Genomic DNA, 13717 nt, shown 5'->3' on the forward strand with positions numbered 1-13717 from the left:
CAGGAAGACAAATACTGTATGATTTCATTTACATGTAGAATCTCAAAAAGTCAAACTCACAGAAGCAGAGAGTAGAATGGTGGTGACCAGGGGCTGGGAGGTGGGGGAAATGGGAACATGTTGGTCGAAGGGCACAAACTTTCACTTACGCAGGATGAATAAGTTCTGGAGAGCTAATGTATAGCATGATGACTATAGTTAATAATACTGCAGTATGCACTTGAAATTTACTAGGAGAGCACGTCTTAAGCGTTCTTACAACGCACACAACGGTAACTATGCGACGTGATGGATGTGTTAATTAGCTTGATTGTGGAGATCATTTCACAATGTATACTTACATCAAAACATCACACTGTACTTCTTAAATATATACAACTTTTATTTGTCAATTATACCTCAATGAAGCTGGAAAAAGAAAGTTTCCTTTTGCGACAATTGCTTGTTATTTCAAGAAAGCTTCATTTTTAGTAATTGAGTTTGTTGGCAAAGCTGTTGAGCCAAAGCCAGGAGAGGCCCTCAGTGGGGCTGCCTTTAGGCCTGCAGAGCAGGGGCAGGTCTGGGACAGGATGGGACGGGGATTGGGTGGGGGGGGTGGGGGGTGTTGAGCTTCCCGGCCCTTCCCTGGGGACATCCTGCAGTGGCTCCCAGCCTGAGCACCAGGGTGCAGTCTGGTAACTCCTCCCTCTGGGAACTTTTCCCTTCAAGGGGGCGGGGCCGGGGTGTGGGCAGATGGGGAAGTCTCAGCTGCCGCTGAAAGCAGCCCAGACAATAAATGGGCAGCTCCAGCTGGTGGCCTGAAAGAGACACTGAAATCCTACACTGTGTTTTTTCTCTTATGATAGAATTGACTTTGGCATACACTTCTGGCGTTACTCTGGTTTTTAAGAAAATGTCCATTTGGGATGTCAAGGACCACTCTGGCACTGCAGAGAGTTGGGTAACGGAGGGAGGTCTGGACCAGGGACAACTCCAGGGCCTGCTAGAGTGAGAAGGCTAGCTTCGGAGAAGCCCATTGTGGGACACCATCTTCCACCCCAGGAGAGCTTCTGGATGAGTGTTAAGTCTTCCCTGGGCAAACTCAAGAAGATCCTGGTCCACACAAACAGGTGGGGGATGGGAGAGATGTCTGCCCTGATCCTGGGCCTTTAGACCGTTCAAAGATTATGCTGGTCAGACAACAACAACAAAACACACCCCGAGTGAGTTTGACAATACTTGTCTCAGATCCTCTTAACCTCACTTGTATGTTTCATCTCAGGTTCCACTCCTTCAAAACTCTACCTTCCAACGCTCTATCTTAAAAACTCTGCTTTTCCAGTCTTGCTTATAGGTCTCCCTTGAACATGGTTTGTATTCATGAGCTTTTTCTTCCTATTTCTTGGGATAACACCCGGCCAGATTCCGTCCTAAATGCCGCATCCCCCCACCCCGAGAACATTAGTTTCTTTGCCAATGCTCTGTTCAGGCTTGTCAGGACCAAGCCACAGTGGGTGGTGCAGCAGAGTGAGTGAGGATATGCCAGGAGGGAGCAAAGGCGTTTGCAAGTGGGGAAGTGATGACGGTGAATGAAAGAGATGCTGTCACCACTCTCCAGTCTCTCCTGAGGTGAGAGAGACTGAGCAGCTTCCACTCAAGGGACTTGAGGGCGACAGACCACCAGGAGGACCAGAGTTCAATTAAGGAATATGGTGACAGGGTATTCTGCAGGGACTTTGATGATATAGGCTAGTTTGTTTAGGACCTCGTGGAATATCCAGTTGGCACGTTGGAGGGTCTTAAAGATCAACAGTGGGAAGAGGCACAGTGTAGTATGGGCATGAGGGTAAAGGTGGGAACAGATGACCAGAGAGTCTTGGGTTTAGGACGAACAGCAGAAGACAACAGAAGGAGAGGCTTGGCCTGAAGAGGTGGGCGGCCCCTGGTGAAAAGTTAACTTCAGCAGTAGGTTATGTAATCTTGGAAGCCTCGGTCTCCAGGGTCAGGACCGGAGACAGATTAAGTACAAGGGGAGACCAATCTCCCGGAAGGTTTTGCTCAAGTGATTGGGAGAGACTGCTGGGTATTCCTCCAGACACCCATCTTATAATGGGTCAATCTGCACTGTGTACGGCCTCTGAGGAATGCTCCCTCATTGCGCTGTAGAGAAGAGGAAGAGAAATTTCGAGGGCCAGAGGCAAGAGAAATTTTATCCCCTCTATACATCTATATAGTGAAAAATGATTTCATCCAAGAAATGCAGTATTTCACCTTTAGGTCATTTCACCCTTAGCAGAATAGAGGCTGGTGAATGTATCTGTACGGTTACTTGCCTAAGCAAATGAGTTGGAGGTCTCCAAGGGAACTGGCCTCCGTCTGTCGTTTCTTGTATTTTAAAGGGGAACTCAATGACGGGTGGACTGAGCTCTCTCATCCTTGGAGACAAAGCCCAAGTATTCCCATTCCAGCATTTTGCTCTCAGGTTTTCTTTTCTAGAAGAGTTCAAGACCTTTTGGTTTGAGCTTGATTTTTTAATCTTACCTCTCAATTTTTTTTTAGTAATGAAATCCCTTCTTCAAGCATAGTTTATACAGAACCACAACACATGAGGCAGAAAAAACTCAGAATTTTATTACCAGCATGTATTTATTTTATAACTTCACATTTATAACATTTTACTTTGCATACTCTGACTACATGAGAACAACAAGGCCATTTTCATGACTACAGAAAACACATGAAATCAGGGTGTACAGGATGACAGTTGTATCACTTTGGTTGAACAGTACTGAAAAATATAACTTAGATCAATGATCACAAATGGTACCTCTTTAAAGAAAATGTTTTTCTTAAAATCTCAGGGTATTCTTCAGTTAAAATTATTCACAATCGGAGAGAAGAAGTTATTTCTTATAATCATTAACAATAGTCAACAATGGCTGGAAAATTTATCACAAAGATAACAGACAACAAACACTCAAACTTACCACAAGAGCCAAAACGGTGTCTAATGCAATGTTGTCACAACCTCACAGGCAGATTACATATTTACTTGTTACTGCAGGACTGTTAGAAAAGGAAGAGAGCATGCATTGGCCGGACAGTAAGCATTGTGAAAATAATAAAAAGAGTCTCGATGTACTGAGGGCTTTCTATGTTCCAGACATCACACTAAGTGCTTAAAAGGCATTATGTCATTTGATCTTAGCAGCAACCCTATTCTATTGTCCTCCCATTTTTCTGATGAGGAAACTGATATTTCCAGAAGTTAAGCCACTTGTTATTGTACATACAAAGCTATCATGATGCTATACATCAGTTGTGTTGGAGCCTTGCCTAGCATTTAACTGAATGATGCTCATTTATGCTTGAAGCACACTTGACGTCATAGGACATGCACGGGCCTGATTTAAACACCTCTGACGTGCTATGGCTTCCTTAATCTATGAAGAATTAAAATAAGCTTGGATGTGTGCTCGCATATCGCCCAGGGAACCTTTCTTCCAAGGTCTGTACAAAATGAGTCAATGTGAAAACAAAGGCGAGCCTGTTGGTAAGTGCCAGCGTGTTCAAGTTCGGATATCAACACGCTTGTGTCTATCTGTTATTTCTTAGAGATTTAAAGAGTTTAACATGCATTTTCAAGATAGAACTGCTGAAAAATCCCTGCAGAACTACAAAGCACAATTTGAAAACCGTGATCACAGTGGAGAGAGGATTAGCCAGTGTCAGAGAGGTCTGGACTTCCGTCTGGGCTCTGCCACCTGATAGCATTTTGATGTTGAGCAGACCATGTAACCCATCTGAGTTTTTTCCCCTTCTCTTTTAAAATGAGCATAATTATACCACACTGGGGGTGCCGTACACATAAAATGACATACGTGTGAAGTGCCCGGAACAGAGCAGGTCCTCAGTAACTGTGAGCCCTCTTCCTCTCCTCTTTGCCCTTTGTTGCCACTAAAACTCCTCCTCTCTATCCAGGCTGGCCTGAATCCAAACATGGCCTGCACAGCCCCATGCTCCGTCAGGCCATCCTGTGATGTCTACCCTTTCTTGAGGATGTCCCTCAACTGTGGACCTCTGTGTCCTCAGGGCCCAACACACTGCCTGGAACCATCTATCTGACACCCAGCAGAGAAGCGGGAAGTGCTTCCCAAGTAAGAAAAGAGAGAACCCTAAGATAGAGACGTCGTGCTCATTTGGCAACGATACTTCTCTTGGCTTCTGTTGGCGTCGTGAACTCGTTTACACGTAAGGTTATTTAGCTTTTCATACTCGGAGGCTATGTCCTCCCTGAGAGCAGGGCCAGGCTGGTAGGTTTATGACCGTTACCTCTTTGAACACTGCCTCACGTAGCTTGGTACTCAGAGATGTGTACTCGGTACTCTTGCTGATGTGAGAAAGGAAAACACTTGATAATTCAAACAGCTTGGATTTTTACATAGATGACAAAAGATTTTTTTTTTCTCACATCATTTCTTTCTTTTGGTCTATTGGCGGGTATTTAAAGGAAACCTGGTTCAGATTCCTTTAGGCGTACTATCTCGTATTTGGAATTTAATTTTTTGTTTATTAATAATCTATGTAGGGTCCAAAAAACTCGCAGATATTTTTTTTCTTAGAAAGAAGAATCAAGACCGGGCTTGAATGCCTTGATTTCAACTGCATAAATTAGAGAAAAAAAAGACTGAAAAGGTCTTAGCCTGGTAGAATGGCTGTCTCTCCCCGTGCCGGCTGTGGGTCCCCCTGTGAGTTGGGTTTTAGTCTCCGGCCCCGTTATCCCAGTGGCCGTAGCCATCTCCATCTTCCGGCGCTTCAGTATTCTCATTTTCAAAAGCGGCTTCTTCCTCCTCTTCTTCGCGGATTACCTTCATTAAGTCCAGGAAGCTGGGAGGAGGCCCCTGGTCTCTCAGCTCCCTAAGCCTACACCAGAGGATCTCACTGAGGCTCGCCCCGGCCATGACCTGCTCCAAGCGGACCTGGTCCGCGCTGTTCCTTGGGATGGCCCGCTTCTCCACAGCTCTCCGCAGCAGGGTTTCTAACCGTAACACGTACGCTGAGACTTTCTCTCCTTCCTCCTGATAGGTCTTCAGGTATTTCACCTGGGAGGTCCTACGACTCTCCAGGCTTCCAAACACTTGCTTAAATGCTTCCAAACACTCTTCCACACTTACGGACGGATTGTCTGCCTGGATTATGTGCATGAGGTCCAGGGCAGGGCCGCGAAGGCTTTCCACCAACCATCTTTTCTTTTCTGCCTCTGCTACCGGCCACTCTTTGACTATCTCGGTGGCCTCTTCCAACCAGATGTCAAAGGGCTCTTCCTCTGGCGCGGGCACAGCGCTCCCCGAGAACACTCTCAGTTTCCGGTACCTCATGGGGAGCAAAGGCTGAGGGGCGTGTGCTATTGCCTGTCCCAGCAGATGGGCCAATAACTCCGGTGAGACACAGGGCATGGCCACTGGAGACACTCCCTCATGCCCAAGCGCTCGGAACATTCCCGAGACCGTCTGCCCCTCTTTCTCTAGAAAGAGGTTCAATCTTTCAAGAAATTCAGTGTCCTGGTTCGGGGTCTTAAAGATCACTTTCCAGATGCCCCCCTTTCCCTGAACCTCGCTGGGGATCACGGAGACGTCGGTGTCCTCCAGAAGCTCTACCAACACAGCATTGGCATTCTCCTGCCTCCTGAATATTTTGCCAAGCACTCTATACCTGCCCAGAGACTTTAAAGTCTCCTGGAGGACCTCCTGAATCTCGGCTTCATTGCAGCCCACGGGTATCCCCATGACCATCAGTGATTTCTGATCATCCACACTCATGATCCTACACCAGTCCTCCAACAGGGCCAGCGCCATTGCCCCAGATACTGACTCGCTTGAACTCTATGGCTACAGATTCGTTTGTGGGGTAGATGGGCGTTGCCTTAGAATTGAGAATATCCTGGATGAACTTCTAAACTTATAACCCACCAGTGAACGGGTCCTAGGTCCTAGTTTTCTGTACCAATAACCCTTACTGCCCAGTGGCAAGAGCTCGGCACTTTCCGCGGGGTCTCCAGACCTGACCCAAGGTGGGTGGTTAGTATCTCAGTTGCGACAGGACCACGGCCTGTGGCTCTGCAGCCCAGTGGCTGCTGCTTCTCTCACGCAGCCACGTGGCGGGGCCGCCCCATCGGAAGCGTGTGCAAGAGCTGTTTTCACTGCCCTCTGGGCCTCTGCTGCCTCAGCTCTCTCTAGCCAGTGGGGAGTCGCCTTCACTCTTGCACCCAGAACTCCTGGAGGGAAGTCTCCCAGCAGAGTGGCTTGGGCTCCTAGGGAAACAAGGCTCAGGTTTACCGCACAGCCCTCTCCTTCCCGGGAAGCATCAGTACCTGGTTAGGGATGGAAGTGGGGGGTAGACCAGGGATCCTGCCTCACATTGTATTTGAGTCTTCTTTGCTTACAGTGACATTTTCGTTCTCTTGGGGACCCTCCTGCCATCAGGCTTCCCCACCATATGCTCATCAGGCATGCCAATTAATGAAGCCCCAGTTGTGGACAGGACCAAGATCTGTCCCGCGTGAAGAATGAAATCAGGAGAAATGACTAGATACCTGGTTATGCGTTCCCGAACATTCCATGACAGCCACGGAGCTTATGTATTCTGCTTCTAGCACAGGAAGGTGTCACCCAGCTCTGCACAGTGGTGTGTCTGGGTGTCTCTCAGCTCCAGCCAAGCCAAGCCGCCCTGTATACATATAATAATAGTGTACTTTTATGACTCGGTAATATCCAATGTGAAGACTGTTAGTGCACTTATTCAAAAAGATGACAATCCTTTACAGTTTAATTAAATCTACTAAACAATATTGAGTTGCTTCATTTCTTTGATTAAAAAATCTGATTAGGGGCTTCCCTGGTGGCTCAGTGGTTGAGAGTCCGCCTGCCCATGCAGGGGACACGGGTTCGTGCCCCGGTCCGGGAAGATCCCACATGCCGCGGAGCGTCTGGGCCCGTGAGCCATGGCCGCTGAGCCTGCGCATCCGGAGCCTGTGCTCCGCAACGGGAGAGGCCGCAGCAGTGAGAGGCCCGTGTACCGCAAAAAAAAAAAAAAAAAAAAAAAAAAAAATCCGATTAGGAAACACTCAAACTTTTAAAATCAATTTAATATAGGTTTAGAAATATAACATATAATATACTTTAATATAATAACATAGATACAAATATTTAATACAGGTTTAACAATTTAAAAGAATCTCAGAGCCAAATAAACTTGGAGTTATGAATTAATTCTCTTTGGTTATGCCTGGCTATGCTTTGCAAATGCATAACTAGGGGTTTCTTTTTTTTTTTTTTTTTTTTTTACTAGGGGTTTCTTTTGCTATAAATGTTAAGTTAGTAACATGATGCTTTCTTCATAGCATCTGAACTTGAATGGGTCATTTGAGGACAAAGAAAAAAAGAGGAGGCAAGTCTGTGTCCAGCCGGTGGAGACTGGGTGATGTAAAAAGGGAAGAGCGTCTCTCTCCCGTTGCTGTCGTGGAGTGTGTGTTAAAGGGCTATGACCATTCTTCCCCTAAAAATCTCCATCAGTCCAAATGGGGTCCATATGCCACAGACGCCAATCTGCAGCTACAGCGGCAGCTGCTGCAGGCACATCTCCCGAGTCCTTCTGGAAGGTTGAAAGGAGGGTGCATGCCAGAGGGCGGGGAGGGCAAAATGCTAGAGAGCGTCCTCGCCCAGCAGCTCCAGGGATCTGAGTCCAGTGACACCTCCCTCCATGCCTCACGGTCCTCTTCTAATTTATGGGGGTGACCTTCCTCTCCATTATAATATTTAGGGGAAACATGAGAAGTCATAAGGCATCAGATACCCAGGAAGAAACATCTCCAAGGTCTACATAACTGTCACGCTGAAGTTAGGCTACCTTTGGGTGGCTTCTTCCTCCAAAGGCAATCTCTACCTGCAATGCAACCTTCAAATAAAAAGACGGCAAGCGAAACGTCCCTGATACACAATAAGGCCAGGATTGGAAATATTTGGATATGGGGGAAAAAAATGAGAAAATCTTGTCTTTTCTCACGTAAAGATAGGATAAGTTGGAAAAGGAACCAGACATTCAGGCGGAAGACCCCCCTGGAACTGTTGGATCATTTAACTAGATAGTTACCTTGGACAAAGCATCTCAATCTCTTTCCTACCCTGGAACCCTAGAAAGTGGTTATAAGGAAGCACTCATGTCAGGGGGATACTGGGAGTAGGAAATGATGTAATTCGTGTAGAAGTCCTTTATTCAAATGCAGAGCACATCTGGTGCTAAGTCCCAGTGCCTGCCTTTGGTTCCCTCATCCCCCTGCATGCGGACATTCCTCTCTCCTTCCTCCTCTCCTTCGTATCCGTAGACTCCTGCCCACCTATCATGGTGGGCTTATCTTCAAGCTGGGATTGGTTGTCCTCCAAATTGAACTCCATTCGCCGAACTATCCCTCACAATTGTGGAGGAGGGCAGGGTGTCCGCATTTAATCCTGCCAGGGGCAAGGGAGGACAATGGTACAGAATATTTGGTTGCTCTGCCCGGCGCGACGCTCCTGCGGTCAACAGTTTCCCAGCCCAAACCCGCCCTGGCTACTGAGCATGCCCAGAGCTCCTATTCGAGCCAGCCAAGGGATGTGCATCATTTCTGCGGGGTTTTGCCACTGTAGAGAGAGGGGCGGGGCTGTAATCCACCCTGGACAGGGACTGAGACATGGAAAATACACGGAGATAGGAGTAAGCAAAGGAGGACCCTCAGAGGCCGTGTTACTGTCATACATCAAGATGCCTTCTGATGCCACCAACCCGGTGGCTGCGGCCGATCTGCTCGCGCAGACACAAGTCCCCATACATCTTTCCCCTTCTCGGCCTCGCACAACTCAAGGCAGTCATCACCCCATCTCCTTTCCCTGCCCTGGACGCACGCGCACTAACGCCCCAAGCGCTCGGTTTCTGGCAACCTAGAAAACCCCGTGGCTCTGGCGCAGTCCTCTACAGGGGCGGTGGAACGAGGTGGGGCGCCCCGGGCGCCGAGAAGGGCTGGAGATTTGGGGAGTGGGCTTCAGTGTGTATCGTCCCCCCTTCTTTGGCGGGAGAGCGGGGCGGAAGGTACCAAAGGAAGACATTCTGCTGGGCCCTGCTTGGCGTACTGGCACAATTACGGTAACCAGCGCCCTCGGGCAATATAGCGGGCCTGCGTCCTACCTCACTCTACACCTAAGGCGCCGTGCTGGGCTGGAATTTGCAGACTTCACGCTTTGCTACACTCGCACGGACCGCAGACCTCGGTCTCTCTCTCCACACCCACCCCGTCCGTATTTGCTACGCCCCTGTGTCTCTCCCCGCCATGCTGCGCGCCCCCCTACCACCGTTGAGTGCAGTTAAGTGAGGACCTTGTTTCAATCTCTGCTCCCAGTAGCCCACCAAGGCCCGTGGTTAGACTGAAGCTTTGGTGTCCGCGCCTCGTATGGTCCCCACGTTGCCGCGCGGCCTGCGCCATGCCTCCCCCACCTTCAGCGCCGCCCCTTCCTCTGTCCCCCACGCCGGTGTCCTGGCGCCTGCCAGTGTGTGCCCCTTTCCCCATCCATCATCTCACAGCCGGGGTAAGAGGGAGGGAGCGCTCCCCACGGTGAACCCTCACCGCTGGCCCACCTCCGCAATGCGGTGGGGGAGAGGCGCCTGGGCCAGGCAGGTCTGGGAGCGGGTCGCGGGGGCCAGGCACTGCGCCCCACGATCTTCGCCCCCGCGTGCCCTGCCCCATACTCACCCTGGCGCCAACAGCGGTCAGCGGGCCCTCAGCTCCGCATCCATTAGCCGGTGGTCTGGCAGCTTCACTTCCGGAGCGCGGGGCTCTCGGCTGCGCGGCCCTCCCCTGCCTCCCCGCCTCTGCGCTCCCCTCCCCGGAGCCCCGCCCCGCCCCCGCCCCGCCCGCGCCTCCCTCCTCCCGCAGCTGCCGGGAGCTGGCAGCCTCTCCGGTCTCGCTGCCGCAGCGGCCACCCTCCCAGACCCAACTTTGCTGCTCGCCAGAGCTCGCGCGGCGGCGGCGGGGGGCGTGGGCAGGGAGGGGAGAAAGCGGGGTCAGGAGGAGGGACCGGGAGGGGTGGGTCGCTCGCTCGCCAGCCCTCCTTCCTTTCTGTACACCTTGCGGGAGGCAGAGAGCGGCAGCCGCGGCAGCAGCCGGGGGCTTGGTGCATAGAGACAGGCAGACTTAGGGACCGGCAGACGGACTGACGGACGGAGAGGACCCTCCCCAAGCCTCCCCACGCCATGGCCGAGAGGAAGCAATCCGGGAAGGCGGCAGAGGACGAAGAGGTCCCTGCCTTTTTTAAAAACCTGGGCTCAGGCAGCCCCAAGCCTCGGCAGAAATTCTGTGGCATGTTCTGCCCGGTGGAAGGGTCCTCGGAGAACAAGACCATCGACTTCGACTCGCTGTCGGTGGGCCGGGGCTCGGGGCAGGTGGTGGCTCAGCAGCGGGACGTCGCCCACTTGGGCCCGGACCCGCAGCCGCCGTACTCCCGGCAGGGCCGGCGCGCCGGCGGGGAGCCATCTGTTGAATCGGGCCGGAAGGTGGAGATCCGGCGGGCCTCGGGCAAGGAAGCCCTGCAGAACATCAATGACCAGGTTGGTACGGGTGGGAGGCGGTGTTTGAGACAGAGGATGGGGCGTGGGGATCGCCCCTCCCTCGCCCCCTTTCCAGTTCGGTGGAGAACCGAGGATCCCAGCGTGCCCACCGTCCTGCCCTGCCTCGAGTATTGCTTCCCTGCATGTGCATACGCACCCCACCCTACCCGGCCCTGCGTGCAGGGTGCCGAGGGGCTCGGGCTCGCTGGTGGGCGGCTGTGTGCCCACAAAGGCTGCCCGCGCCTCCCTGGGCCTGGGAAGGAGGGGGTGGGGGTAAAGGATGGGCCTATCTCCGGCTGGGGGGGGGGCGGTGGTGTCTCATGGTTGGAGGGGGAGGGGATGGGCCGCGGTTCCATTCTTCTTAAATCCTCCCGGGCGGCTTCCAATTGCAGCTGCGGCTGGCTGCCCCACCCTTTTTCGATGCAGCTCCGAGCGTGCAGTGGAGGGTTCGCGTACAGGCCGGCGGGCTCCCCGGGGGTCGGGAGGGGCGGGGGCCTCGACGGCTGCTCCCCGCCGCGCCCCGCGAGCTTTCCCAGCGCTTCTCCTCCGGCGCCCTCCGCGCTCGCGCCCCAAGCTCGTAGGCAAGGACCATGGTCAGCGCCTCCCCGGACCGCAAGGGAGAATCTATCTCAGCACCCCGACTCCTGTTCGCACCGCGAGAAGAACCCGAGAGGCAGTGGAATCACGCGAGGAAACCGCGACGCTCCTAAATAGCCCATGTGGAGAACAAAGTTCCGCTAAGTATCTCAGCAAGGGTTTCCCAGAGCGTTCCCCCCGGCCACTATTTGGGAGGGGCTTTGGGGATGGGGACTGCGTGGATTATATTCAAAGGGTGAAAAGAAAAGAAAAGGGAAAAACCCTCACATTTTGAATAGACTGTCACAGATGGATTAGACCCCCCTATACTATGTTAATGAGGAAACAAAGAAGACCAATTTGGTAAACCTAATTTCAGAAGATGTTTATCTCTGGCAAATATGTACAGTGTGCATTTTAAGTCTTCTTATACCACGTGTTTTTTTCTTTATCAGGGTGACCTTCATACTTGTGCAATTTTTTTCCCCTCAGCCTTAATTTCTAAGTGATAAATTACAGTGTGAAAGGTTTCAGCACTTGTTTGCTGTTTATCTCCCATGCCCGTTGGTGAAGACAAGAAATCAATGATTGATTATTTATTGAATACCTATTGTGTGCCTCGCTTTTCTGGGTAAGGTGAAGGTTAGCTATTAAAAGTTCAATGTGATTTCTTCTTAAGGGTCTTCCAGAGTAGTTGGGCGTGGTCTGTACCTATCCACCGAGTGACAATAAGTGCATTTAGGTTGTAGGCTTACAGTGAACTCATCAGAGAACAACTAAGGGTTGATGACAATGGTTTGAACACGTTACTGTTTCGGGATGTGGCACAGTGTTTTGCAGCTTTTGACTTTTATAGGATCAGTTCTAGGAGAGACAAACCATTTGCTGTCACTTTCAAATGACAGCTACTTAATTGATTACTTAATTGATTCCTCCTCCCTCAGCTCTGTCCTCTGATTTGTGCACATGGGAAGGAGGTACCTGCTACCCATATTTCACTATGAGTCAACTGGGAGAACTTAATCCAAGAAGTCACTTTGTTTCAAGTGATCAGACAATCAAAGTAGAAGTTCCTAATAATGTGACTTATACTGAAAGCTGAGTGATGTGAAATACACTGGGTGAGGGCCACACCCAATGAGTGATTGTATAGCATACTGGCTGTGTAATACCCTCATCTTCAACTAGTTGTGGTGGTAATTCTAATGTCCTAAAGGAAGCAGAAAAATGCCTTGAGATAAGGAAGAAATCATCTAAAAAATGGCAGATCAGAGGGCAGAAGTGGAAAGTGACCGCCTTTCTAATGATGGCAGGGAATTAAAACTCAAGTTTGAAAGGCAGAGTTTCACTGGTCTGAATAACACATCTCTTTTCCTGCCCATTTAGAAGCTTGGATATTTGATCATGGGAGCTGCTTGTTTGAACGCTCTCTGAATTGAATAGAAATTCTAAATTGTAGACCTAGGGCACGTGGAGGGGGAGATTTGAAGAGGAAATGCCCAACCAATACCCCAGGCAGCTGTAGCCTCTGCAAACCCACATTTGCTTTAGGTATCCAGTTACTAGTAACAGAGTGATTCTGGCTTGGTTTTTCGGCAGCCTTCCCTGGATTTTCATTTTCAATGTTGCCTTATCACATAACGGCTGTTCCTGTGGGATTTTTTTCATTCACGACTAAGAGCTTTTACCAGGATTGGTACATTTACCAGCATCAGTGTTTGAAGATTTCATGTCTATACAAGAGAGAAAAGGAATTTGGGGTTGTGTATCTATCTATATCTATGTATATAGTAATGCTTATTTCCAAAAGCATGGTTGAACCCACCACTTTGACTGAATTGAGTAGCCATTACTTAGTTTTCAGCTAACGAGCAGGGTAACTACCAGCATTCCAGGGCATTCCTATCTGAAGTCCTGGAACAGAGAGAGGTGGAGAACTAGAGTGAGTGGATTCTGGGTTCCCTGACTCAAGCCTCCCTCCTCCCCTGAATCTGTACTTACATGTGTCATTATTGTATGGCCAGAAGTGGCTTTGTCCCCCTGTCACTCTAGAGGTCCTGCTGTTCTTCTAGCAAGGCTTTGGGAAGGGAGGGTGCAGGCTTCCTTAGCTCAGACGCCACATGACTTGTGGGAGATGAGGGGAGGTTGACCACCTGCATTTGCATTTGCAGGTGTGAACAGGTTGGCACCAGAAAGCAATGGGTGTGGCTTGGGCTGGGTGGGTAGATTGTGGTGAAAGGAAAGAGCCGGTGTAGTGAATGTGAATGAGGAAGCCTATCTCATTACTCTCTTCTTCCTTTGTGTCCTTGGGGACGTTCACCTTGGGCTGCAGTGAGATTAAGTTGATCACTACCCGTGAAGGGCTCTGAGCCTTTTAGAATAGAGAGCAGCATGGTTGGCCTAATTCTCCTTGCTGGTGGCCAGGGGTCCCTCGGCCTCCCCTCTTCTTCCTAGGAATTCCCTCCATTCCACCTCGGACACAGTTTAGCCAGAACCAGCTGTGCAGCCAGGGATACTGGATCGTGAGCAT

General features: G+C 50.4%; 2 protein-coding genes across 2 annotated transcripts in view; one reads left to right on the forward strand and one right to left on the reverse strand.

The window, feature by feature from the left end:
* The window catches only part of DPYSL2 (dihydropyrimidinase like 2), a 167335-nt gene that overhangs the window by 41026 nt on the left and 112592 nt on the right, over positions 1–13717 (forward strand). The window lies entirely within an intron of this gene.
* Positions 2462–10863, reverse strand: PNMA2 (PNMA family member 2). Its single transcript, XM_027088056.1, has 3 exons — positions 9758–10863; positions 6572–6705; positions 2462–6289 (listed from the first exon to the last, which is right to left on the reverse strand). Exon 3 carries the CDS (start codon positions 5832–5834, stop codon positions 4740–4742), a length of 1095 nt encoding a protein of 364 aa, XP_026943857.1. The 5' UTR covers positions 5835–6289; positions 6572–6705; positions 9758–10863; the 3' UTR covers positions 2462–4739.

Source organism: Aethalodelphis obliquidens, unplaced genomic scaffold (genome assembly GCF_003676395.1).
Source record: "Aethalodelphis obliquidens isolate GAN/ISIS:26980383/991018 unplaced genomic scaffold, ASM367639v1 scaffold61, whole genome shotgun sequence".
Lineage (NCBI taxonomy): Eukaryota > Metazoa > Chordata > Mammalia > Artiodactyla > Delphinidae > Aethalodelphis > Aethalodelphis obliquidens.

Coding starts and splice junctions, on each gene's coding strand:
- PNMA2 (XM_027088056.1), bottom strand. CDS start 5,834: ATGGCGCTGGCCCTGTTGGAGGACTGGTGTAGGATCATGAGTGTGGAT.